Source organism: Falco rusticolus, chromosome 6 (assembly GCF_015220075.1).
Source record: "Falco rusticolus isolate bFalRus1 chromosome 6, bFalRus1.pri, whole genome shotgun sequence".
Classification (NCBI taxonomy): domain Eukaryota; kingdom Metazoa; phylum Chordata; class Aves; order Falconiformes; family Falconidae; genus Falco; species Falco rusticolus.
In genome coordinates, this window is record NC_051192.1 from 52,486,737 (window position 1) to 52,513,288 (window position 26,552).

The following is a 26,552-nucleotide window of genomic DNA, read 5'->3' on the forward strand; positions in this document are numbered from 1 at the left end:
AAGCTACCAGATCACAGTGCAGGATATAGGATCTGACAGCTACAAACATACTGGGTAATGATTTTAGCATATGTTTGTATATGACTCTTCCCATGGACCTTAATATCCTATAGAACCAGGCATCGGGGAAAACCTCATGGGCAAAATGCTAAAAGGAAACATCAGTTTTTATAGGATCTGACATCAACAGAGACACACTCATATTTACGGGGTTCTTGTTGCAGAGATGTTTATGCTCCCAGATGCCCAAATATTGACTGTCACTATCAGATGCATCTTGTTTGTGTGGGGAAGTTTATCCAGAAGAACTCTGCATGAAAGGAACTTACAGTGAGATTTTAAAATATCTTTACTTAATTAAAAACCAAAGACTCAGCTGTCAAAATAATACTGCTCCTGAAAAGCTGTCTTGCAAAGGAAGTAGAGGTTAGTGATAACTGGCAGAAAGCTGGTTTTGTTGATGTAAGCTGTACCCACTTATTGTTGCTAGGGTCTCTCATAGCCAGTGTAGCTCCATTGGCAAAGTGCCCTTCTGTGGACTTTGCTCAAGGTGGGCTGGTAACTCCAGCTGGAAAAGTGGGTGTCACAGTATAAACAGACTGAGTTAATTATGTGGTGTCACCTAGTTCAGAAATAGAGCAGTACTCCCATTTAAAAAGTGTCTGCAAATCATCGCTACTGTCTTCTTGACACGAGTGTGGAGGCTTGGATGTGTTTGGAAACTTTGGGCTTTTCATCAGTCTGAGTTTAATAGCCAGTAGGTTACAAAAAAATGCCACTGTTCACGTTCATTGATTATGAATTTTTGAATTTTCACGCTTAATATGAACATGTTGTGAGACAATCGTAACATGTTGTGAGACACTGATACTATCCTAAGGATCTCTTAAGATTACTTCAGAAAGCACGTGTTTCTTTTAGGTGTAAAATTATTTTAATTTTTACATTTTAAAAAATCACCAGTGTGCTTCGATTTTTGTCTGTTTACTCACTCAGTGCAAGATTTCCCTCTAGTGGGTAAAACCCATACAAATTCTCTGAAAGTATGAGGTAGTATCTGTACTATCTAGCTTTTGTAATTTTACATCGCAAAAGATGCACAGGAATGTCAGACTTGAAATAGATGTTATTCCTTTCTAGATGTAATCAAAGTTTCTTTGCAGACTGAATGAACAGAAAACACAGCCTCGACCCTTCCTCCAAACGTCTGCCAAAATGTAAGGGAGAGAACTGGGTCTAAGTTCCCCAGTCACAGGTCTCTTCTCTGACATTTTGCCCTTTTTTTCCTTGCATTTGTTCATTCTTTCCATTCTCTTACAGAGCTGTTTGCTTGTTTTGCATCTCTGTAGTACTACCTGAGTTGGTCTTGCAGCAGACAGGAGAAGGAACCAAAGGATCTGTCATGTAAAGGGAGCTGCGTGCCAAACAGACGTTCTTTCTTCGGTGACTTTTACTCAGCTCCAGCAGTGCAGAGCACTCCTGAGCAAGACAAACAAGGTAGCTGTTTCAGTGCTTCTTTCCTTCTCTGATTTCTCTCTCATTCCCTCTTCTGGCCCTGGGAGGAGCAGGGAAGCAGGGGTTGCCACTTTGTCTTGGCTGGAAGAGCTGCCTGCCACATGGCACACCGCAGTGGCCCTTTCTAGTCTGTTGTTTCATGTGCAGCCTTGCAGAGCTTCTGCTATGTATTTTCTATCTGTTTAATATCCCAGGATATCTGTAGGGAAAAAAAAAAAAAAGAGGGAGAAAAGAATTATTAAGATGCCTTTGAATCGCATCTTCGGAATGTTGAGCAGATTTAACTTTAACAGCTAGCTAAACCATCCTACCTTTAACAGAGATCTTATTATATATGGCATGGTGTGTAAATGAGAAAGAAAAAACCAAACAAACCCTGACCCAAGCTGATTTGGAAGTTTTCAACTGTGACAATAATTCTGCCGTAGTGAAACTTGAATGAGCAATATGCAAGGCAACAGAAATCTCTCCTGGGGAGTCTTTACAGAGGCCAAGATAAATGATATGCAATTCAAGCACCCTGGGATATCCTAAATGGTAGATAGTAAATGAGCTGTGCTTAAATGAGAGTAATTCATGTCAATGACATTATTACGCTGAATTGTGGCTACTGTTACTAAGCTGCTAGCAGTGTGCACTCAAAGCTGGTAAACAAACCACACTAACAAGTTACTGGTTCAGGAAGAGGAAGCCCTCACATTAGGCTGTTGCAGCTGGGTCCTGGGGGAAGTCATGAGCTGTCTGAAACTGCTTATCCAAAAAAGCAATAGGAGCAAGTACCAACAAGCTGAGCAAGGAGGTCACACTGCTGCCACGTGCTTGCAGGCTGTCTGGGGCAGACGGCTGCCCATGTTGCCAGCACCTGGGTGAAAAGGAGAAATTTTAAAAACATAGAAAAATGAGTCTATGCTCTACATTTTGGCTACTTTTAAATATTCCAGCTTGCTAGTGAGGCAGGTGGCAGCATCTTGCTGGGAGGACACTGGCACCCATTTGGAGAAAGAAGGGAAAATTCTAGAAATGTCAATATTAAGGTACACAAACTTCACAGAAGATCATTGCTGCAGCAGAGGCAGCAGGCCAGCTGGGGCTGAGAAGCAGCATCGCTCCACCACATGGAAGGGCTTCAGCACTGCTCCTTGTGACTACAGTGGCATGAACGATGGTCCAGTGGCAAATACTGAGACAACATGTGTGGAATTACCCATAGATTAGAAATAATTTGCCTGTGTTTGGTGTCAGTGCTCACAGTAATGAGTTTATCAGTTGTCAAATAACAGCTTTCAAATGTATCAACAATTGTGGTCATATATAACAAGTAACCACTTAATACAAATAAATGGCTATGTTCCTCACCTTAATTAAATGTATGGTTTCCTATTACATCATCAAACAATTGTATACTGCACAAGAAGAATAAATCTCAAAGTATAACGAAAAGCAAGTGTAAACATATCACAAAGCCATTAAAAACTTAAAAAACCTGTGATCATCCAACACACCATCTAAATGTATTTCTCAGCACATCTCTTAGAACAAAAGACTTGAAGATTATGATTAAATCCTAATTATCACTAGTCACTGTCTGGAAACTCCATTTTGTTTAGGTTGATACCAGTCTTGCTTTTCTCTTGAATCACTCTGAGGTGTGAAGAGTTAGATATGGCTCTGGTATTACTGATAGTTTGGTTTTCCCCTATGAAATTCGTTGGTTAGCTAAGTATTTTTGGAAATTATTCAGTACTTTTAAAGAAAAAAAAATGAATGGATTTTTTGTGTTGATGTATCGTAGTTTTCGCTACATCAGTTTAGACATATTCCAAAGCATACAGAAGTTAATGAGAATTAATGGACCAACTTAATCCTTTTTATGTTATTATTGCTTTTTACATTGTATATTTGTGTTTACAGAGGCCCAATATAAGCCTGAAGCAGCTGCACATTTATCTGAATAAGCAGATTATAAAAGAAAGTGTCACTTTGTTATGGGGTTGAACTATTCCCAGAAGAGAAGGATCGAGCTCTGCACCTGGGATTGTTAGGTATCAAGCAGTGCAGATACAGAACAATAAAAAATTCATCAGATTTTGGAGAATGCAGGGTAAGTCCAGCTTTTTCCATGCTTATTGAATATTTTATATGCTGTGCTGCTTAAAAGAAAATTATCAGCAATGATTTGTGTGTTCTTATTCTGTTTTTCTGTAAGCATCAGGTTTATGGCTGTTGCTCCATCTTGTTGCTATCTCCAATAAGGAGACAGCTGGAGAAATTCTCCAGGGTTTAGGAAGATTCTTCTCCCAAAAGTCTTTCAGGAAGAGGGCTTGCCTGGGGTGGCTTCATGCTGACAGCTCTTGCAGTGTTGTGTGTCTGGCTCCGAGGCTCTGGCTGAGGCTGGCATACCAGAGCGGCTATAGATAACTTCCTAACGCTCTTTTGGGGAACCTTATTAAAACTGTCATGGCTTTCAGTTACATTTCTACTTGTTTTCAGGGGAATTTGTGAGGATTTAGCGGTGTTAAAGATCAGGTCACATCTGTGTAAGCATACTGACTTTATGCAAGTAGTTAACACATAGAGTGTCTTAAAATTACATGGGTGGAAGGCTCTGTGAAAGTGCAAAGCATTTTACTTATTCATTTTGACCAGTATATACTGGAAAACTACCTGAGACAAAACACATTAGTCTATATAGCAGTTTTTGAGTGAAAACAATCTGCAAAAAACAGAGAATCCCCACAAATGCTTTACAAGGCAACCGTCAGCCTGCGCTGTGCTTCCTTGTTTGCTCCTGCCAATGCCAAGGTGCTCAGTGCAAAAGTATTTCTGCCTCACAGGGACTGCTTTTGACCTCTTTGGCCATATTTACTGAGGAACTACTCTGCCTGCTGGAGAAGGGGAGGCTTTGTGTGGCTTTGATTGAGTGTTGCAGTCCAGGAAGAATGGCAGGGATCAGGGCTGCGGGTGGGAGCTTCTGTTTACTCACCGATTCCCTGGCAATTCACAGCAACAAGGAAGCAAACATTGGAAAGGTTTGTGGTGCAGCAAGTTTTAGTGTTCAGTTCTTATCCAAACTAAAGTCAGCTACCAGCCTAGGCAGTGTTGACTTTTATAAACAAATTCTTACCTATGAAACCTCAACCATTAAGACTACACCCCCATGCCTTTCTGAGATTACAGGATACTAAACTGGTGGAGAAGATCAACTATGATGGACAGTTGTTGGGATTTTTATTTTTAGTGGGATAAAATCTGATACTGTCAAGTTAGTCACTCGGAGATCTCCTTATCAGCGTCAAAGTTGGAATATCTTCTTGCTGTTGGTGTCAGGGAGTTTTTCTCACAAAATCCAGTTCTTCATGGTTCCTTACCTGCTGTGCAGCGGGTGCAGTGCCTAAAGCGAAGTATGTGTTTGGAGAGACTTTTGGCAAGTGTCACCTGTTTCCAAATCGCACCATTCTTAGTCTTCAGATTATATTTCTCTTATTTGTATTTTGGATGAAGCATGACCAGGACAAGGAGTTTCCATGCTCCTGGTGCAAAATGTGGTGTTGGTGGGACAGGCCACCAACAGCCTTTTTATTGCTCCAGTACTCAGTAGTAACTGAGAGTAACCTTCATGCTGCTCAGCATTTGAACTTTGTACCCTATGAATAACTAAGTGATTTTTATGGGTACGTGTTGTTTCCTAGGTTTAAAAAAAAAAAAAAAGTCAAACAAAAAAACCCCAACCGACTTGCATATAGCATTATACTCAGAAAAATCATTGGCAGGTTGGAAGTTTTAGCTCCACTCGAGTTTGACCTGAGGTGGGGAGGCCCAGGAATGTGGTGTTCCCTTTTAAGCTTTGGAAGGAATTGCAACATAGGGTCGTGGGCTCTACTCTTTTCTTTAAATGTGATTTCTTAGCCCATACTTTCTGATCTGTCCCTGTCCAGTCAGTCCTCTGCCTTCACTATACCAGCTTGCTTTTTTTTTTTTTTTCACTCCTATTGAAGATTTGTTCTGTAGGGTTCTTATTTTAGCGTACAAGCACCTGCCCAGACAGCCCAGACTTCTGTTGTTTTACATTTGTAGATTTCCAAAAAGTTTCCAGTGGAAGTGCAGATTACTTTAAAGGGAGTTTAAACCTGCAAACAACATAATGTTTCCTAGCTACACATAATGTATCTGTCAAAGCAGGTATCGAACGTGGTAGGGTGTGTATACATCTTATGCAATCCACTTACATTAAAGTAGGAAGAAGACATTAAATAATTTTCCTGCTTGCGAATGAAGATCTTGGAGACTCTGCATTTCTCAAAGAATGTGAATAAACTACCATAGAAGACAAGATGGGGGAGCTCACTAGCTTCAGCTGCTGAAATATAGCCCCCACCCCAATTTTTTAAGGTAAGTAGCAAATGCCTGCCCCCTGCCTCAGAAAGACCTAAAGTGTCCAAGTGCCTAAACAGGCGAAGCAGAATGTTTGTGTTGTGCAGCTGTCTCTGCCATACCGCTCTCAGGGAGAACAGATGCAAGCTGTAGCAGTGTTAGTCTATCTTTCTGAAATAAACATTCTTGTGAGCTACTTAAACATCAGGCGGTTTTCTAGCAATGTTTTCCTTTGTGGTTTTTTTTCACTTGCCATTTGTTTTCTCTTGTTTCCTCCTGTTATCCCCATTCCCTGCTTTTTGCAGTCATCTTTGCACATTAGGCACTTTCTCTGAATTTAGAGGCTGAAGATTTAACTGAAAGACAGGGTCAGGACACTTTGGCAAATGCTTCTAGTGGTAAACAGGTTTTGGTTTGTGTTGTAACAGAGCCTTACATCTGTTCCTGTTTGTCTGAGAGTTTAGGATTTAATACTGAGAGAGCAGGCAGCACATCTGAGCCATTTCAGCTGGCAGAAGTATTGTGATTTTGTAGTGTTTTTGTATTGCATGTAACCTAACAGTATTTTCATGTGTGTATATTTATGTATACTTTTCTCTGTACATAAATAGATATATATATGTTTTACAGTTTCTGAAGTTGGAAGATACTCTACATTCAGCCTGGGCTAAAAAAAATAATCTCTTGCATGGAAAAAAAAGAAGGCAAAGCACAGGATTTACTATGTCAGTATGACATGACACATTTGTTCATGGTGGGTTTTATTGCACATCTCTAACATGGATTGCAGAAAGCAGGGCATGGAAGCAGATGCTTTTAAGGAGGAAGACCATATGTCACAGCAGACAGCCAGTGATCTGGCAAACACAGTGCCATCTTCCAAAATAATGATAGAGAAGGTCATGCCTCCTTTATCCCTGCGTTGGGTTGACAATACAAATGAGTCCTCTAGCAAGCAGTGTCCACTTTTATACAGTTCAGAAGCTAGTGGTATGATAGGCAACAGTAATGTCTCCACAGATAACTTGGGCCACAACCAAGCTTTTCAGCATGCAAGGCAATTGCGTTCTCCAGCCAGCTCTGATATTTTTCCTCAGAAGTTGACTCCCAGTGTAACCCAGGATGGAATTCATGATGCAAGTGACACCTTGGAAATGTTCACTCCTCTTCTGCTCCCTGCCTCAGAGCCTGGGACGAACCACTGTGCTCCTACCTACAAAAACATGGAACAGGTTAGTTTGCTTTATACAATCATTGAATTTATAACTGCATATTATACATTTCTGATAGCTGTACAGCCACTTCAGGAAGAAAGGGCCTGTAACTTTTGTGTCTGTCTATAGGCAGGAAGCTTTACTGGCAAGCACTGGGAAGTTCATCATAACCTGGTGTCTGATGCTGTTGCTCTAATGCAGGGGTCCTCAAACTACAGCCCGCGGGCTGGATACAGCTCCCCAGGGTCCTCAATCCAGCCCTCCGTATTTACAGACACCCCCCCTGCCGGGGGTTGGGGGGGGAAACCAAGCAGCCGCAGATGGCCTCCTGCCACTTCATCCACGCGCCGGCCCCCTGGTTAAAAAGTTTGAGGACCCCTGGCCTAATGCATCTACGTAGTAAAGTGCTTTTCCCAAGAGGCAATTAATCAATTTTTCTCTTGTTTCTCTTGTTTGATAGTTAGTGTTACCTACCTCCCTCTGGTGAAAAAGATTGCATGTTCTGGCTCCATGTTCTCATGTGGGTAATGGTTGTGGGGCATGTTCATGTTCTTGTTTCCATATGTCTTTCTATCAGTTCTCTTCTCATGCTCCATCTCCTTTTTACCTTTTTTTCCATTTCTTTTTCATTTTCTTCTTAGTTTTGACAAAGTGATGGACAGGCATAACTCCACAGTAACTCTTCCACTGAGTGCTCTATGTTTTTCCCATAAGACAGGAAACAATACACTGCTTTAGTTGCATATTTTAAAGAAATTTAGGTTTCCAATACAGTTGAAATTATTATTTAGGATGTGTCTATGCTGCCAGTCCTCAACACTTCCTCCACTGGAAGTCTATCATCATTTTAATATTTTTTGCTGATGGCAAAATCAGAAGTACCTGTGCTAACAAGTCTGCATCGTTTGCCTCTTGCCCTGAGCCCACTTCGCCTCAGGGCTTCTTTTCTTGACACCGTTGGTACCACCTCTGCACAACAGACAAGAGTTAGGAAAACTGTTGTTCTTCAGTCATATGTTGGGAGACCTGCAGCTGGGCTGTGCCAGTGCAGTGCCTCCCAACCATCTAAATGTCCTGTAGCTGAGGAGTGCCAAGGGGGGCATGGAGGCTGCCCTGCAGTTCCCCACTGCCCTTCTCAAGGGGATATTTAGGACCCAGTCAGGAGTCCTCACCACCTTCAGCTTTTATCTAGTGAAGACTTTAGTACTTTACACATAGGGACAGGAAACTTGTTATTCCTTGATTGCTGGGAAATTATTAGTGTAGGTAAGGCTGCAGTTGCAGATGACTTCTTGTGAGTCCGAGGACTCTGCTGCTTCTTTTCTTGGGTGACATAAACTGGATCATTAAGTTTAATGACCAGAATGTATCCTGTGATACCCTAAACTGTCAACAGCGGGTCATAAAACCTGATACTTGGTCTTGGGCATTCTTTGTTCTTTGGTGGCTTCTGGCATTTGCCTATGTGAATTATGTGAAATGTTCTCAAAAGATTCTGGTAAACAAAAAGTGAATTTGGGGTTTGCTTTGTTACATGGTGCTCAAGTGGTACCAGACAGAGAGGCAGTAGAGGTAAAATGATGCTTCCAGTCAAACTGCTAGGAAGCTCCTGGCACCAACAACATGAGGGTGTCTTCATGCTGGAAGTTTTAGTTCTGCAGCAGATCTGGTACTTCACAATAGATTAAAAAAAAAAAAAAATACAGAAAAAAAGACTTGTCTCTTGCACTACTGATCTCTGGTTATTTAGGTTGTTCTGGTTGACAGGACAGAAGAAACAGATGAGTGGGAGGAGGAGTCGAATAAAGATAAACTCAGAAAAGCAGAAGGCCAAGGGAAGCTGGATAGATGTGTACCTGCAGGGAGGCATGGGGGAGTGCCTGGCCTGCAACAGGACTGAGGAACTAGTGGCAGCAATTTAGTCAGGAACAGAGTCAGTCCTTTCTCTGCCTTAGTGAAGATTTCTGTGGAGGCAAAGGTTGGACTTATTCTTCTCTCCTTTCATCCCTTATTTTAGACAATGCTCGTATTTCCTCTTAATTGCATCTGTGCTTTGTGGATATTGACTTTTGAAAGCTGCTTTTCATTGATGACACTGGTAATTTCCATTTATCAGATTGTTCAACAAACAATTAAATGTTAGGTCCTGGTACATTTTGAAGTTGTACAGTGAAGCCTGGCTTGAGGGTAGCATCTACTCTGATGTTGTTCTAACATCTTCTCAGTGCAAAACTTCTCTCCCTTTTGTGCTTTATCTTCTGTGGTAAGGAGATCCCAGCACACAGACCAGAAGAAAATGCAGGCTGATGTGAGGCTGAGTAGCAAAACCTGGCAAGGCATGGATTGCCTGCACGCTGTCAGTGTACCCTTTGAGCTGTAAAATGGCAAAAGAGTTTTAAATGCAAATGTCAACATTCTTTATTAACAGTAATACACACTTTAAGAAATACCTACCCCAAAATATGGATATGGTGATTCTTTCTGATTAAAAACCATCCAGAAATATAGTTTAATACTCTTATCTTCATGATATTTTCAGACTCCAGGGCAGCAGGACCAGGTGATGAGGCAGCAGATGGAGCAGCTGCAAAGGCTGGTGGCTGAACAGCAGAAAATCATTGCACTTTACAACCCAGGTACTCAGGGAATCCCTCCTGGTGCTGCGGCACCCTCACTTGCTAATGTTTGCACTCTAGCAGTGAAATGCGGCAGTTTCTTAAAGAGATTTGATAGTTATTTTCGGGGGGGATCTTTCTCTGACAGTTGGACTGAAACATTCATTTCTTTACGCACATTACACACAAGCTGTAAACCCCAGAAAACACTTATTTCCAGCTTTGTATATTAAAATTCCAGGAGAACCATGAGGAGTCGTCCTTTATGTTTAATAACAGACCTGTACAGACTTCTGTTGACGTACAGATTTGAATGGTACGGCAGAAAATTATAGTATAGTGGTGAGCATTACAGAAAAGCTGAAATATCCTTTTTTTCTGTACCTATATATAAAAGTCACAGCTTTTACCTAGAAATAGGAAGAGGAAGAAAGTCAACACACCATGTTTCTGTTAATAGACTCTTACCTTTAATAGTACAGCCTGTTCCTCACAGCATGATACAACTCCTTGAACAGCTTCATTTTACCAGTGGCATTGCCAGAAAATGCCATCTGCTCAGCAAATAAAAAAAGAGGAGCCCTCCCTCCCCTTCCCACCCTCTATCCACACCAGTAGCACATCCTCCTCCGTATGTGACCCCATGGTGAAAGTGGAATTAAGGGAAATCCTGTAGACTTGTGACAGCATTGTCCTGGCTTTAGCAGGGCTGCTTGTGCATAACATGAGGCAGGGAGCATCCATAAAGGCATAGGAAGGCTGGGTGATCCTTGGATTGCTGCTGCTCCTCATATGACCTGCTGGGGAGGCAGCTTCGCCTAACCCATGTGGCAGGAGCCAAAGCAGCTGAAGGCATCCCCTGACTGCATCTGTACAGTGATCTGGCATGAGTTTTCTCAGTCTGATTTCAAGCTTCTTTGCTCAGTGGAGGACCTGCAGGGGGTCTCATTCTACTAAGATCTCAGAGGATAGTCAGAAGAACTAGGAGATGGTGTGCTAGAGTTCAGTGTAGCCTCATGGGATCTTGCAAATAGCTTTTTAGAGCTAAAAAGCTACATTTTTGTTCAGCACTTTCTTCCTGTGCTCTAACCATATATAGTGTGAAGAAGTCCTCTCAGTTAAAGACAGCCATGTCTTTTGCTGTCCATCCATGCATATATAAAAATACTTCATAGCATACATAGTTTGACTGATTTGGACAGAATCATTTATAAACAAAATTCTACTTCAGTTGCCATATAAGGAATATCTACTGTCAATGGTCAGCTCAAAACAATAGACATTACTTTAGACAGAGTTAATGATAATAATAAAATCATCAAGAATTTATGGTCTCTTGACTTCCCACTGTCCCCCACTCTGGAAACTCTAGGATTTGCCACTTATTAGTTGGCTTTAGGGAAACATGGCCTTACATTATTGCTGCCATAAAAGAAACAGAAATTTTAGCAAGTTTTATCTACCTCACTGATGTATATAATAGCAGTTATTAGCCAACAAAATAAAAGGGTTTAGAAAAGTGGAATTAAACAACATTGGCCAGGTAAATCCTTGCAGGCTTTTAACTTCCCTCTCCTCCCAGTGTAACAAAAATGTAAGAAAACAATAAACCCTAGTCTTTTTAATTTATGTATATGTATGCATAATTAGATCCGTATAAACATACCATATGGTCTCTGCTAGCTTCAAGTGTCAGTGTTTTTGAAGAATATCTGAGCTCTGGGGCTTTGCTTCATTCAGTCTCAGCTGAATGGGGTCAGAAAACCTCCTGAAGGAATGACATATTTACATACCCAGATGCATTTAGCTAGCATCTAAAGCCACAAACAACATAGTTACTTGCATGATAACTGACCAAAATCTGAAAATTATTATTTGTTAGTGGAGGCAGTGCAGGCTGAGGGTAGCAAAGGACGTTTCATAATTTGGTCCCATTAAGCTTTAAAGAGGTAAAATATGAAGAATTACTAGGGCTATGATTTATCTTATTATGATAAAGGCAATTGCTTTAATATTGCCATGCATTCAAAGACATAATACAGTGACCAACAGTACAATCAAAACCTCATTGAACTACAGGTTGTCATTTCAATGTGTCATGATAACACAGACAGAAGTGGCTTAGCCTGCCCGCTAGCTGTGCGGTTAGAGCATCTCTCCAGAAGTAGTGAGTTGGGCTTTTTTTGGTGTCTGTGCCAGACAGGATTTCAATCCAGAGATCAATCTTTTTCCAAAAAATGGCTTAAATGGGGGCTGAGGCAATATCAGTTGCAGTCACTCTCTTCTTGTTGAAGTCAGATCATAGGACAGCAGGGAATCATGATGTGGAGAAAAAAAGATAAGAAACAAACCTAGTTTTATAACCTTATAAAGGGGTCTCTTTCCTGGAAGTGGTGAGCCTGGCCTCTGGTCCCTATGCAGAACTGCTTATCTTTTCCACTTGGGAGTCTTCTAATAAAATATTAAATATTTTTTTATTTAAACATAAATATAAAAAACCCCTAGCTATCCAAAGCTGAAAGGAAAACTTTCTCCTCTTTTGCACTGAGGAGTCCCTTAGAGATATTTTGCAACACTTCACTTTCACCTGCTAAGGGACGTAAGGAGTCCTAGGGGAAATATGTGTTTCACATGCTTAGGAGTACTTTGTAATTTCTTTTTAATTCAGCATCCCCATAATGTATGATACTTTTGGTTATGACAGATAGCTGTAGCAAGCATGTTTTAGAATTTAAATAAAATAACAAAAGCAAAATTTGATTATTTCACTCTAAACATGCAAAGCACCTGGGAACATGAAAGCAACAGTGTTTTTGTGCAATACCAGTTTAGCAAGAGATTTCTAGTTTGGTGCAAAATATTTGCCTTAAGCTTCTCTAATTTTTCTTCTCTGCTAATTATTTTTAGGCTTTTCTGTTTCTCCTGGGATACCTTCCCACCTAGTAGCCACAATGCCACCCCTTCCATGCTTTCCGGTTGCTTTCACTCCTGTCCAGTTCCCATCAGAAAATTCTTCCCAAGTTGAGAGCCCAGAGTGGTTACAGACCTCTCCCTCAGCAATGCACTCTGCTTGGCAAAGCAGATCCACGCTGTTTGTTCCAAATGAAAGCAGTTCAGAAATCTCAGGAGAGCACATGCAGCTTTCAGATTCAGGTGGGTAAAAAGCACTGGAAATCTGAAGCTAAGGCTATTGTGCTGTGCCACTCCTGTGAATTTTTGCTCTTGTTGGTGAGTGTTGCTGATGTTATTGCAGGTCAGGGAAAGGTGTTTTGTCTTTACAGTGGCTTGCTATAAAAGCTTTTAAAATATTTTAAGCTTGTTTTTGCTTTTTGAATCACAGTCCTGACTCTCATACTGACAGAGAAATTTGGCCTTCTAGATATAAACGGAGCAGAAAGTCATTGAACTGGAAAAACTAAGTCATATGAAGTAGGAAGTATGTTATACTTAAGGGGAGAAGCATAAAAAGTAGAAAGTGGATATAGCTTCCAAAGATGAGAGAATAAGTTTCTTTAGCTAAGAAGGCCTGCTCTTTGTCAGCAATCTTGGTGTTTCTCACATTGATGCAGAGCGGCATTGTTTGGAGGAAAAGCAATGTAAGGTGCTACTTGGCATCTTGTCTTTGCTACACTTTGCCAGCCTTGTCATCTGTGGGAAGACATCAAGAGGCAAGAAAGAAGAAAGAGTGATTTGCAAGAAATCAAAAGTTGATTTCAGAATGAAGAGGAACAAAAAGGAGTGGGAATGAAACTGCTTAAAGGGGAAGATGATGTAAATCAGACCTGCATCCTGGATTCCTTTGAACTTTTATAGCAAGACCTGGCTGTGAAGCTGTTGAGACAGCCCTGTAGTACAATTGAGACTTTAATTTCATATTCTTCAAGCTAGCTCAGAACCAATACTCTCACTGAAAGTCTTGACTTCTTCTTCTGCCTTGCACTATGATTTTCTTGCTGGGTTAACCTGAACCTGGGTCAGTTGCCCAGTGATGTTTATCAGAGCTTCAGAAATACTTCTGCCAGCACAAATTGGGGAGGGGGGTGTGGGCTGCTGTCACATATGAGGACAGCAGAAATCTGTGAGCAAGAGCACACTAGGACAGGGGGAGGTATGGCTGCTTTTTTTTTGGCAGCAGCGCTGACTTAGACCTGCTTCATGTGTGTAAAACTAAGGCGTGAAGGTGCAGAGGCCTTAGTACATCAGGTTAACTCCTGACTGGCAGCTGGTCAGTGCAGTTGCCTTTGAAATACGCTTCGCTTGAATGTGTGCTTGAGGACTGGGCTGAACTGAGACCTTCCTGACTGTTGTGATGAGCGTGGGCTTTTTACTGCTGGAAAAATAAACGTGAGTATACCAACAGCCTGAGTAACATGTCACATTCTTATTTAAAGGGATAAGCACTGAGCCATTGCTTCCGTGTACTGAGCGCCCCACAAAAAAACTTTCCAGACAAGATGCTCAAGAAGAGAACAGAAAAGAAAACAAAGGTGAATTGCACAGCTGCTGAGACACATTGTTCTTGCCTTGCATTGGGAAGCGCTAGTCAAAAATTCCGGTGCTGGGACACGTCTCCTATTAGAGCATTCTGGAGACAGCATAGCCCCACACATAAGGCTGTGCAGAGGCACTCATGCGGTCTATGTCCCTTGCTGCCATCAGCCTGCTGTGTCACCTCTGCTTCCTCAGCAGTATTCTGACACAAGGCAGATGAGAATTTTGCAGAAACGGCACTGCTTGTCTGCTGTCAGACTGGAGATTTTTGGTGTGTAGCTGGGAAAGGCTGAGGGAAGGATGGATTCCTGCTGTTGGACCAGAAAGTCCTTTCACTGTGTTGCAAAGTACTTCAGTAGCGCTGGGTGCATTAATGTGACTGTGAGCTATAACGTTTCCAGCTACAGCAACAGTGTGTAGTACAAATGAGCCGGTAAAGGCTTTTTGCTGGAGTTGAAAGGCCGAACTTGAGCTAAAAAAGCAAGTCTCTATTAGCTGACACTTAGCAAAAAAGTTTAAATTAAGTGGGAGCCTTCTTGTTGTAGTGAACATAGACAGTAAGCTTCAATAGGAAGAAGTACAAATTTTCACTTTTGTGAATAGGAAATGCTCAGTCAGAAACTTTCATGTGTACAAATAGTCCTTGTTAAACTCTTTAGTGAACTGGGCTGCAGGTCACATAATTACAGACACATGAGTAGTTCTAGCAAAGTGTCTCCACTGCAGTGTTCTGCAGCGAACACATTAACCAAGCATTACAAATCTCTAGATGCAAGGAGTACAAATCATACCATTTGCCCTTTCCTTATTTCCAGCAACTAGACTTGAGGATCAGGAGCTTCTATTTTTCCTGGGTTGCACCCTTCCACCTACTTAATTCAGTTGTGTTCTATAATGTGTTTTCAAAAACCAAAATCTTGCATGTGCTGTTGAAAAGATAAACATTTCTAATTTATTTTGTGATGTTTATTTTACATTTATTCATTCTATAAAGGCTTTGTTTTCATTGACCTTTTTTCTGCTGCTTAGATAACAGTCAATTAAAAGAAAGGAGTTCCCCTGAAACTTTTTCTGCTGTCAAAGAAGAACAAAGAGAACAAGTAAAGGAGGAGATTTCCCCATCTCCCTTTGGCATAGAGGGGAAGATGAAGACTAGAATCACAGAAGACAGGTGAGAAATTATCTTCGTCAGACAAGCTACAAAAGCATGTTTTCCTTGATTGTACACATACTGTATGTGTTATATTTGCAACACAAAGGCTCTTTCCTTTGCTTGAGAGTGGCAGGTATGCATGGGCAGAGATTTGACAGGTCTAGGGACTGGCAACTGATCTACCTCTGTATAATAGGATGCTGGTTTAGCCAGTTTAGGTGAACTGGTTTTGCAACTATGATCTTCAAAGGGTAGAAGTAAAGCAGAAGTTGGCAGGGAGAGACAACATCTTTTGTTATGCCATCATTTCTTCTGCAGTGGCCATCAGTTTGTGATGGCAGCATCAGTCTGAGTAGCTCATTCATCCTTGTCCTTGCTCTATCTCTTCAGCTGTACCAAAAACAATGTTTATGTGCCTATATAGTGAACAGGTCAGCGAAGCGATCCTTCTTAAAATTATCTGGAGAGAGGAGATATGTAACTTTTAACTTGGATCAGTTCTCTGATCTAGTTCATCACTGCATTGCAGAAGGAGTTGTACCAGCACACTGAGGGGGTGCTCATGGCTAGGCAGGAATGGGTAGGTTGGCATTAATGATGGAAGTAGAGTTGTTACCTTTCCTCAGCTGATGCAGATAGAAGTGGGAGCTTTTTTGGCACACTGAGCCTTCCATTAAGTATAAAAGAGAAGCAGCAAACTTCTAAAGAAGTATGGACTGAGAGTAACTGTTATGTGTTTTATTGCTTTAACCATGAGGGCATTGGGCAGAGAAGGAAGAGAGGGACCTCCAGAACAGAAGGCTGGGAAGAGGTGGCAGGACCATGAGCACCTCTGGGCAAGTGGGCCTGTTCACATACACCTTTTTTGGATCAGCAGTGAGCTCCTGAAATCTGTCTCCCAGTCAGCCCCACTTGTGCTTTGGTTGACGTTGTGGTCTCAGCATGAGCCAGTTGACACTGAAGCCCAGAACGTACTCCAGCTCTTCATGACATTTTCGCTATGGGACCAGGCTGCAATTGATTTGAAGTAAATTTCCTTGAAATGTGTATTGCCTAACGTGTCCTCATCAACATGTTTTGCTCTACAAATCTAATCCTATTAGGCCATGCCAGAGCCAGACTGACAAACAAAAAAGATTGCACGTGGTGTTAGCTGTACGTGGGATATAGAACGAACAGGAATGATGTGCTGCATAACCAGTACCTCTATTACACCCAGAACTTTTTAATATTCAGCAGAAATTATTAGTAAGTGACTAAATTAAGGCTCTAAGCACATTTCCGATGAAATATGTTAATGCACGCTGTATTATGCTTAATTTTGAATCAGCGTTCAATTTGTCCCTCCACAACATTATAGACATTATTTTTCTCCTCTATTACTCTTCACCACCTAATTCAAACCACTCTGTCAGAGAGACAGTGAGTTCTTTGTGACTGTAACCAGCTTTAGTCTGGAGAAAATGTCTGAAATATTTTTCCTTTTGACAATTTTCTATTTTTAAGGAAAGACTGATACCAGTCAAAAAAATGTTACTACCTAAAAGCATAATTAATGTTTAGTCTAGACAGGATGTTTTAAAATTAGACTTAGATGTCACATAATAGTGGGTTTTTTACTAATATGCTTCACATTTGAAAAAAATTGCAGAGAACATGTCAGTTCTAAACTCAACATCAGCTCCATGAGAGTTATCAAAAGAAAATTAATTGGAGAATGTTACAAGTAAGCGCCTTCTTGTTCCTTGCCTAGACCAATCACACCAGCAGCTGGTATCAGACAGAAGACTTCTGAAGAATCTGTTGAAGAAAAACTCAAAGCAGACAATCATCTTATAGAAAAAGAGCAGAAGGAGCCGCAGGTACTGTGCTATTGGTGCATTCACTTTGGTTTTGACAAGTTCTCATGGGCTTGGGTATTGTGTGGGCTCTGTTTTGGCTCATTACATGGCAGCACATTTTTCCACTATTCTATCATGTGATACTGGAAGATTTTTCCCGAAAATAAAACCACTGTATTACTCATTCCCAGTCATACTACCCACTGTTTCCCACTGGATTCCTCTCTTTTCACATACTTTCTGGGTCACAGTTTGTGCCTGAGTCTCAACACGCTTAGCTAAATTAGACCTTAAGGTTGATTCTGTTTATTTATTTCATAATAAATAGTCCATGCGGTCTCTTATGTGCCACTGATGCAACAACGGGGGCATTTCTGAATACAATTTTTATACAAGGATCGAGTACAGTAATACTGTTCTGCTTTTTGCCGTATGTACGGTTTGAAATGGGTTTGTCTGACACCTCTAGGTGTCAGACTCAGCACTTCGTTAGTCGTGTTGACTTGGAAGATGCACATTTTGTCACTCAGGGATTTTCTCTGTGCTCCCTGGCAAAATAGCATCTCAGGCTGATGCATTTATATATTTCTGTGTCACACTGTAAAAAACACTCACACTTCCTTTAAAAACAAAGAAAGAAAGAAAGAACTTTTTTCATCTTCTATCATATAAACACTTACCACCATTTTAACCATCTGACTCTACTAATGAATTGATGAAGGTGTCATATAGCGACTGCTTCTAAAAGTTCCTATACCTTCCCTGTAATCTCAGGGCTGTTACTTATGTACTCAGTTATCCACAGCCAGTGTCTTTAAGACTTCTGGTGTCTCAGGTTTTTCAATTAACATAAATATCTTCCTTTTTGGAGAATGATTCTCAAACTGTGATTGTCAGGATTTTTGGTGGTTTTTTTCAGAGCAAGGCAAAAGTAACACCTCGGAAGGCTTTTCTGAAACGAAAAGAAGGTATGGCAAGGCTTAAAAAGAATAAACAGAAGCTTTTAAAAGAAGACAGCAAGCATTACAGAAGAGCTGGTTTGGATTGCTGTGGTCGTTTCTCCCAGTCTGGCCAAATGGATGCAGGTATACTGCAGCCAGGGGAATGCTCTCAGTTAAATCTGCAGGTCAGTAGCTCCGTGCAGATAAGTACACATGAAAAAAAAGCAGACTGTGCTTTAGCTGAGTGGGAGATCAAAGCTCAGGCTGACTATGAAGCAAAAGTAGTTGAGCAAAGTGCAGAAGAAAAAGAAGTGATTGGGAGAGATGAAGACGCAAAAGAAAATGATGTTGACTCACCGCAGAGAAGGTGGCCTGAAATCCTCCAGCCATGCCCTGAAACTGTAATAGAAATGAACCTACAAGTAGGTGAGGAAAGAGAAGCTCATCATATGGATTCTCTAGGACAAGCAGACAGAACTGATGGAAGACCTGTGAAGGGCACCCCGCAAAAGGACCTCGGCAGTGTGGATCAGCCTCGGAAGGGTCATCTTAAAGAGGGAGAAAAAAACCCCTTGGAAGTCCTGCAAAAGCATTATCCACTTCAGGATTTAGAAGGACACTGCATCAAGGAGGGGGAGTGGAAGGCAGGCCCTGCGTTCACACAGCATCAGAGGTGGGTTCAGGTATGGCCACAGGAACTTGTTTCAGGGGACCAGAGCTCTGAAAGCAAAAGACAAATCCATACTGGGTTTAAGATGGTCAATGGTAAGATAGTAAAACTTACAAGTAGCTCACCTGAGGCTGTGGGAGTGGGAAGCTCATCCTCAGCCTTGCATCAAGAGTGGCAAAGGAAGGGGACAGCTGCCTTGACCTGGCACGTTGCATCTTTGCCCTGTGAGTCAAGCTGCTTGTCCTCCAACACTGAAGATGACCCCAGACCTCACCATGTTCAGTACTGCTCCCAGCGTGAACTTCAGGGAGTCGATCACACTGACAGACATTTGGATCTCTCTGATGGTGATTATGCTAGTGATGAGCCCAGTGGAACTGAAAAAATATCTGTTAGAAGATACAGCAGATCACCCCCAAGGAAACAAGATATTCAAGCCATCTCAAGACAGCAAGGTCTCTCCTGCAGCACAAGCAGCAGCGATTCCAGTACTGGGGCTGTCAGGCTGAAAGGGAGCAAGGCTTGCTCTTCTCTTCAGCAGCCCCCCTTTCATCTCACAAGATTGAAAAGGAGAGAGCATGAGCCTGAATCAAAGAACAAGAGTAGGGCCAGGTATGCTCAGAGCCCACATCTGCCATCCTCAACAGCGGCTGGTGAGATTCGTGCTTTCGAGATTAAAGGAATCCCTACAGTGGAGGAACCACAGAAAAAACTGTTTACAGACACATTAGGTAAGAGCTACCCAAGTTTTGATTTACAATTATTTTCTATAGGGGGAAAAATTTTCTCTTGGATTTATGATTTGTTCTGCCCGTGCTCCCTAGATAACATTCACCTCTGTCGGTGTCTCTCAGCCCTAAACTGGGGGGAAAAAAGAAGAGGGGAGAGAGATATTTGCAAGCCCCCTGTTGTCACTAGCCATTTTTCCTAAGTCTGTTGCTTGAGATGCACTTTCAGGTGCAGACTTTAAACCCATGAGATGAGTGAGAGGTTCAGAGAGTCCCTGGAGTCAGGAACTCCCCTGGAGTTCCTGGTACCTTAGGTATGTTCTTCCTACTAATGCCTTTACAGTGAGATGTTCATGTTTTCTATTTACCCTTCTCAGAGATAACATGACTTTAACAAAGGTGGGCAAAATAATTTCTCAAATTTGCATGTTTTGTTGCTAAGACACAGAGAGCCTCACATCAGTGGAAAATAATGACTGCCTAAGAAAATCTTCACTCACTTTGTCCTGAATGAGCTCCCGGTTCTTTGGTCAACCAAACTTTCTAGCTGTTTGGCCCAGATGGCAATGAAACAGTATCCTGCTTGAGCAAGATTTAGTCCTTTTTATTAAACTGTTTCTTGACTTTTCTTCTCTCTTGGTTTCCATTAAAGGTCTTCACCCACACTGGCTCCTCATCCCAAACCCACTGTCTGTCTCTTTATGTAGGATCAGTCAAAATCAGTTGTCCTGCCTGCAATAATCACCGGGGCAGAAATACTCTGTTCTGATGGCTCTCAATTGCTCTTTCACAACTTGCTAAGCACACTCTGTGTCAGGCTGCTGTTAAAAAAGGGTTCCTGAGGCCTCTTTGAAAGTTATACTCAAAATAAGGTTGAACAATCACGTGACATTCACATTCCTGAAAAGGAATTTGACTTCCGACACCAATATATCCCCAAATCCGTTTCACTTATCACGCTTTGTAGGGCTTGGATTGCACTGCTAAGAACTGTGCTAGGAATAGAATACTTGCACAATTAGGCAAAGATATATTAATTTTTTTTATAGATTAAGCAATAAAGCTTAATGCGTTTATGCAGCCTGTGGTTTTAAATACATAGAGAGTGTTCATGTGTATTCACAAAGTTCAGTGTACTAACACAGATGTCTTTATAGAAGAAACTCAGAGCATCCTTACCAGCGGATTAGAGAATGGCATATATAGCAGAGGAACCCCTACCCTGAACAGGGTGAGAGAACAAGAGAAAGGAATGCATTTTCACAGGTAAATCTGTATACACCAGAAATTGATTTGTGTGTGCAGCGAGGCAAGTATTTCCTTTAGGATCCTTAAAATCAGGTTGCTAACTCTTATTTATTAGCTAGCTTCTTTTTGAGGGCATCTATGTTGTCTCAGAACTCAAACGCTTATTTAGCTGTCTAGATTAAAAGTAAAGCACCTAACTGAAGGGGGCCAACTCTGAAAATACTAATGCAGTTTGCATCTCAAAGCTCAGTAATGCCAAATGCTTTTTGAAAGTTGCTGAACAACTTCAGACTACACTGAAATGAATAAGAACTCAGGATAAGTTGTTTTATGGCATTGTGCCTCTGATGGAGTAAAGGGTAAATATCTCATATTCTCATAACTCATTCACATGACGTGCACCCATATTTCTGAAGTTAACAAAAAGTATATAGCATATATCAATGACACAGCATTGTTATTTCAGGAATACCTGTCTTCAGACTAGAGGATGCATTTGGTACCATATAAATTAAGAACTTGAAAATTCAAGAGAGTTACTTCTGTAATTTGTAATTATTAAATACTGAAAATTGGTTTGGTTTGGTTTTACATCTTCATAGAAGTAAAATAGTTCCTTACCACAAAATCCCTGCAAGAAATAAGATTTGAATCTATGAGGTTTGAAATGGAAGTGCCTTCACAACTGTAACTACAGGTTATGCAAATGCCTCTAATAAAAATTGAGCATGCTCACAATAAAATCAAATGTGTATTTTTAATGTGATGAAATCTGCTAGAAATTACTAGGTACCATCTACTGTAAACACAGGAGAGATTATTTTCCTCTTTGCATTTCAAGCCTAGTTCTTAACTAGTGCCAAATTAGCATAATTTATTGATTTGGATTTTTGTTTTAATATGTAATGCAAAGTAAAAAAATATTTTTCACATCTGCTTGTCCATTCCTCTTAATTTCAAAGACCATGGGATTAGTGCCAAAGGATATTTCTGAATTACATTTATTGGTTTGTATAATTTCCTCTTATAGCTGCCTTTCAGCAAAATACTTTCAATGACTTAAGAATAAATAGTTTCATTAAGGATCCTTCTTGCTTGTGATCTTGCAAACATATTGAAAGATGATCTCCAACTGACTGTGATAAGTGTTCCAGATGTGAATATTTGTGGGATTTGGCAGTTCATAAAACTGCTAATGAAATTAGGTGTTGCTCTTACTTTTACTGGTGTAAATTTGAGCTGTGGAGTGATGTACTGGTGCAGAATTACTGCAGTGCTGCACTCTGCCAGGACTGCATTCGCTGCCTACTGACAGTGCTGCCTCACAGATGACATGGCTTTGATTTTTTTGTAATAGTGCAGCTTTTTTTAAGAGGTTTCCATGGATTTATTCATGTCATTAGCCATAGTAGCCCCTAGCATTTCCACACAGATGTTTATCCAAAAATGCCTGCCTGGTATAATGTATACATCTTTTTGCTCACTTTTTGTAATTTATGAACTAAAACTAATTGCAAAAAGCAGCTTATCCTCCTTGACTATATTGGCCCTGTGCTGAACCATGCAATCCAAGAATCTGCTTTGCATTTTTAAACCAGTAACCCTATCAGGAACACAAGATGGCCACCACATAGGTAGCATTTCATTTATGCCATGTTGGCAACTCGTGCTTGCTGGAAGCAACAAAAATGATTTTGAGAGCAGCATGGCATGCCTGGACCTGCCCAGTCTATCCATTCTTTTGTTTCCAAGCACTTTGTTTTCAGACCTCTGCAGGCACAAACAGTGTAGGCAAGATGGTGAAAGCTGTTGGGATGTAGTGTGGTGTGTGCATCTGGTGCCTAATGGAGCCTGAGCAGTGCTCCAGGCAGCAGCCTGTGGCTCCAGCCTTGCAGCACTGAGGTAGTTGCTGCTGGCTCTTGGCATCAGTCAGAGGATTCAGTCTGGTTATTTCCTTGTCCCTTCAACAGGAACGGGAGGGTTGTTTGCCATTTTTAATACATAATTTCCTTTAGAATTGAACCTGTACTCTTTCTGGACAAACAGCAGTAGCCAACACGTTGGAGTTTTTTTCCCCTTCTACATTTCACTAAAAGACTTTGTCTTGGAACAAAGACTTTTGCGTCATGCGTGTTTTTGCCTCGCAGCCAGTATGCTGTGATGTGCCTCACAGAGGTGTGTCTGGGATGCATGCAAAAACCTGACTTAGCACAAAGTGCTTAGCCTTTTTAATGCATTTTAGATATCTGATGTGCATCTAGCTCCTATTTGTGTTTTATAGCTGGGGCATGAATGGATTTTCAGAGGCTCGAAAGAATTATGGTGTGTGCTCCTAATGTCTTTGGTTATTACATTTCCTCAGGCCAGGATCTGTTTTCTAGCCTTGAGGCAGAGGCACAGCAGAACACCTCCAGATGACTAAGCTGTCTTACCCTGCAGACCAATGTGGTTGCATCTGAGCTGTCTGCTGGACCTGATCCCTGGCCTGCCCTAACTTCCAGACCTTGCTTGGCATGGCCCGGTGTGGTGCTGGATGGCCAAGGCGAAGGCCAGAGGTCATGCTAGCAAAATAGCGCTCTGCACTGTGCACCTGGGGTCATGCTCCAGCTCTCATTAGTTTATTTGTACAGATGTAAGTCTTGTGTGATTCCAAAGATGCTGGTATCAGCTGAGATGCTGGAAGGATAGCTACCTGGATTTTATTTACAGGGTGCAAAAAACTTAAGACAGTACTTTTCAGTGGAAGGTGTTATGTATAGATCTTACACTTCTTTTCTGGATCATTGTATTTCAGGGCAACTGGTCTGGATATGGAGCAGTGGTAGGCTGGACTTAACCATGTGGGGGCTATATTGGCTAATTCAACTGTGTTAATGTGACAAGAATTAATACTTCTGTAGACTATTGCTGAGTCTTTAGCATGCCTTAATGAGAATATTAGACAGGCTTATTTAGGATAGAAAACAACCAAAGGATAAAAATTAGATAATGAATTGTAAAGAGCAGTAGGGTATGGGGATTTCATTTATCCCTTAGTATTTTTGAGAACTTTCATGTTTGTCTGCTGAAGTGCTAAACTTCATCACTGAGAGGAGGAACACATGAGGTCATGGCTGCCTCCTGCAGCTTGTGTTGCTTTTTGATTAATAGTGATGGCCAGATGGTGGCTGTAGGTCATGAAGTGAGCTGAAGCAGGAAGCTAACAAATAATTTAATATCATATTAAAACTGAACTAAGCTGTTAGATCATAGTCATACAAATATACTTTGAGGATACATAAAGATTTATACTCTTCTCCTCTTGCTGAGTTTTTAAGTGCACTTCCAGACCACTCATGCCTTGAGCCATTGAGTTCAAAGGTAAAATCTCTTCTGTATGCTGAGCTCCAACATTTAACTCTTGGAATATATTTACCTATGGAAAGTAAAGTACTTTACCCCCTTTCGTTCAGGTCCATGGCTGTTCTGATTTGTAGTAATGATGAGGCTGCTGGAAATACAGCTCAGTCCCCAGCCTTGCATGATGAAGTGCTTCATAGGTGCAATGCCGGGGAACAAGCTGTGCCTTCTGCGGATCTGCCCTAATTTAGCGTTCTCTGAATAGAAAAGGTGTTTCAAAGCCTCGAAGTTCATGGTCATTATGTTGTCAGAAAATTTCAACACAAATTGTTTTCTTCTGCTCAATAGAATAAATTGCATGAGTGTTCCCAGTGATGAAGTACCTAGATTTTGACAGGTGCTGATAACTTGTTGCCACTCCCAGCAGTATCAGCATATACGAGACATGCCCAAGCCCTCCAAAAATCATGCCCAAAGAAGGGTCCTTCATTATAGTCTTTATGCCAACTCCATATTCTTTGTTTACCTTCTGAACAGAGCGCGAATGGACCAGCTTAAGACTGTCAGGAGCCAGGAGCTGACTCACTCTTTGGAATACAATAGCAATGCAATGCACCCACTGCAGAAAGAAAAAAATGCCCACAGCAAGTTCAAAGGGACAGCTACAGTCACTGGTGAAAATGTGAAATTGGAAGAAATACAAGTAAGCTGTCTTCTGTACAATAAATATGCAGTTCTCATCAATTAATATCCTTCCATGCAGGCATCTTATGGTAGTACCTGAATCCTTCCACTTGCCACAGATGGCCTGCTTCGTGCTACTTATTGAGGACAGCTGTATATACAATTGATATGTTTTATGTTAACAGGACATTGCTTTGATTTGTGTTTTAAATGCACATCCAACTTTATTTAAGGAAAAAAACCCCAGGTTTTCTTTCTATTTCTTAAGAAAGGTTGAGAAATTCCCATTTTACTTATAATTCCTTGCACTGATTTGCCCAGATCTGAGCTGCTCCTTGAAAAAGTTCCAACTCCTGCCACAGCGGGCTTTACATCTTCTTCATATAAGAAGCCATTGTGCCAGTGGCACAGAGGTATTGGCCATCGTTCTCTATTCTCATCCCTGAGTTGGGAGTTTGTTGATTTTTTTCTTTAAACTATCCTGATCTTTGCCTTTGAGGTATTTTGATCATATCTAGCTGTGTATCTAACAACCTAACCTGCCTAATAACAACCCCGAGTCATTTATTGTGGTTTCCTTTTGGGGATTCTAGAGGTTTGAATCCTCTATTTCAGCCTTCTTAGTGATAAAGTAATCTCTCAATATCTCTAGCTATTATCCCTATTAAAACAGCTAGACATAATATGACGAAGTAATTTTCTAGAGGAAACACTGATAAAGAGAAGAAAAAAAATGGTGAGCCATGTGAGGCAGCGATAAAGGGGGCAGCTAGAAGCTATATTTTTATAGGATAAAAGGATAGGCAAAGGTAAGGCTCAGAAATGTCTGGAACAATGTTCTGCTGCAAAAGGATGTCTAAATCTGATATATTTGACAGCATACTGACAATTTCAATTATTTTCTTGACCAGAAAATTTTCAGAAAAAATAAAACTAGCAAGATAGTACTTTGTTCAAACTTTCTATACTTTCTTTATTTTTCATTTGTATATTTTTGAAATACATGTTTTTGTACCATACACATTGTGAGTGTTTTCTCTGCTTGTGTTCCATATTTCTCTAGAGGTAGCATTTACAACAGAAAATTATTAACTGTTTCAGTGAGGTCATTTTAGTATTTTGAATAAAAATAATTTAAATGTCCTCTCTGCACAATATTGAAACATCAGCTTTCTTTCCACCTGTGATTAAAAAAAACGTGTTAGAATTTCTACCAGGGAGTAACTGTGGTTCCTGACTAGGTCTTAGCCCTAGAGATGAAGTTTGATATTTGTTCCTACCTGACAACATGAGTGAGAGTGCAAAAATTTAATTTTCCACAAAACAATTACGAAACACTTTCTGAGTCACTTATCTGTGTGATTCTCAAGTTCAGAAGTCTGCTTCTTCTTGAAAATGGCTGATGGATATGCCAAATTCTAACCAGGCAGCTCACAGCAAAGAAAGGATGGTGATTGGGTCACAAGTGGGCAGATACAGAAGTGAAGGGAAAGTTGGAAAGGGATGAATGTGACAATTCATTGATTACAGTGCAAGCTGCACATTTCTAGCTTAACTCCACCAATATTCCATTTGCAGTATCCAGCATGAAAGCTCTGAAGGAAAAGAACTCAGTGTTGGCTTCAGCATGGGTGAGGGAAGGAGAAGGGAGTAGAGAAATATAATGGAGATGCATGCATATGGAAAAGTCCTCTCCAAAATGCCTCAGATTTCATTACTTTCATTTTACTGAACTGAGTTGA

General features: G+C 40.9%; 1 protein-coding gene across 1 annotated transcript in view; it reads left to right on the top strand.

Annotated features, from left to right (window-relative positions):
• Window positions 1-12,774: 12,774 nt before the first annotated feature.
• Window positions 12,775-26,552, top strand: part of LOC119150092 (centromere protein J-like) — a 31,113-nt gene continuing 17,335 nt past the window's right edge. Inside the window, 7 exon segments of the mRNA XM_037392279.1 lie at window positions 12,775-12,868; window positions 14,107-14,202; window positions 15,236-15,377; window positions 17,113-17,221; window positions 18,120-19,542; window positions 20,685-20,805; window positions 24,664-24,829. Coding sequence (XP_037248176.1) covers window positions 12,775-12,868; window positions 14,107-14,202; window positions 15,236-15,377; window positions 17,113-17,221; window positions 18,120-19,542; window positions 20,685-20,805; window positions 24,664-24,829 — 2,151 coding nt within the window.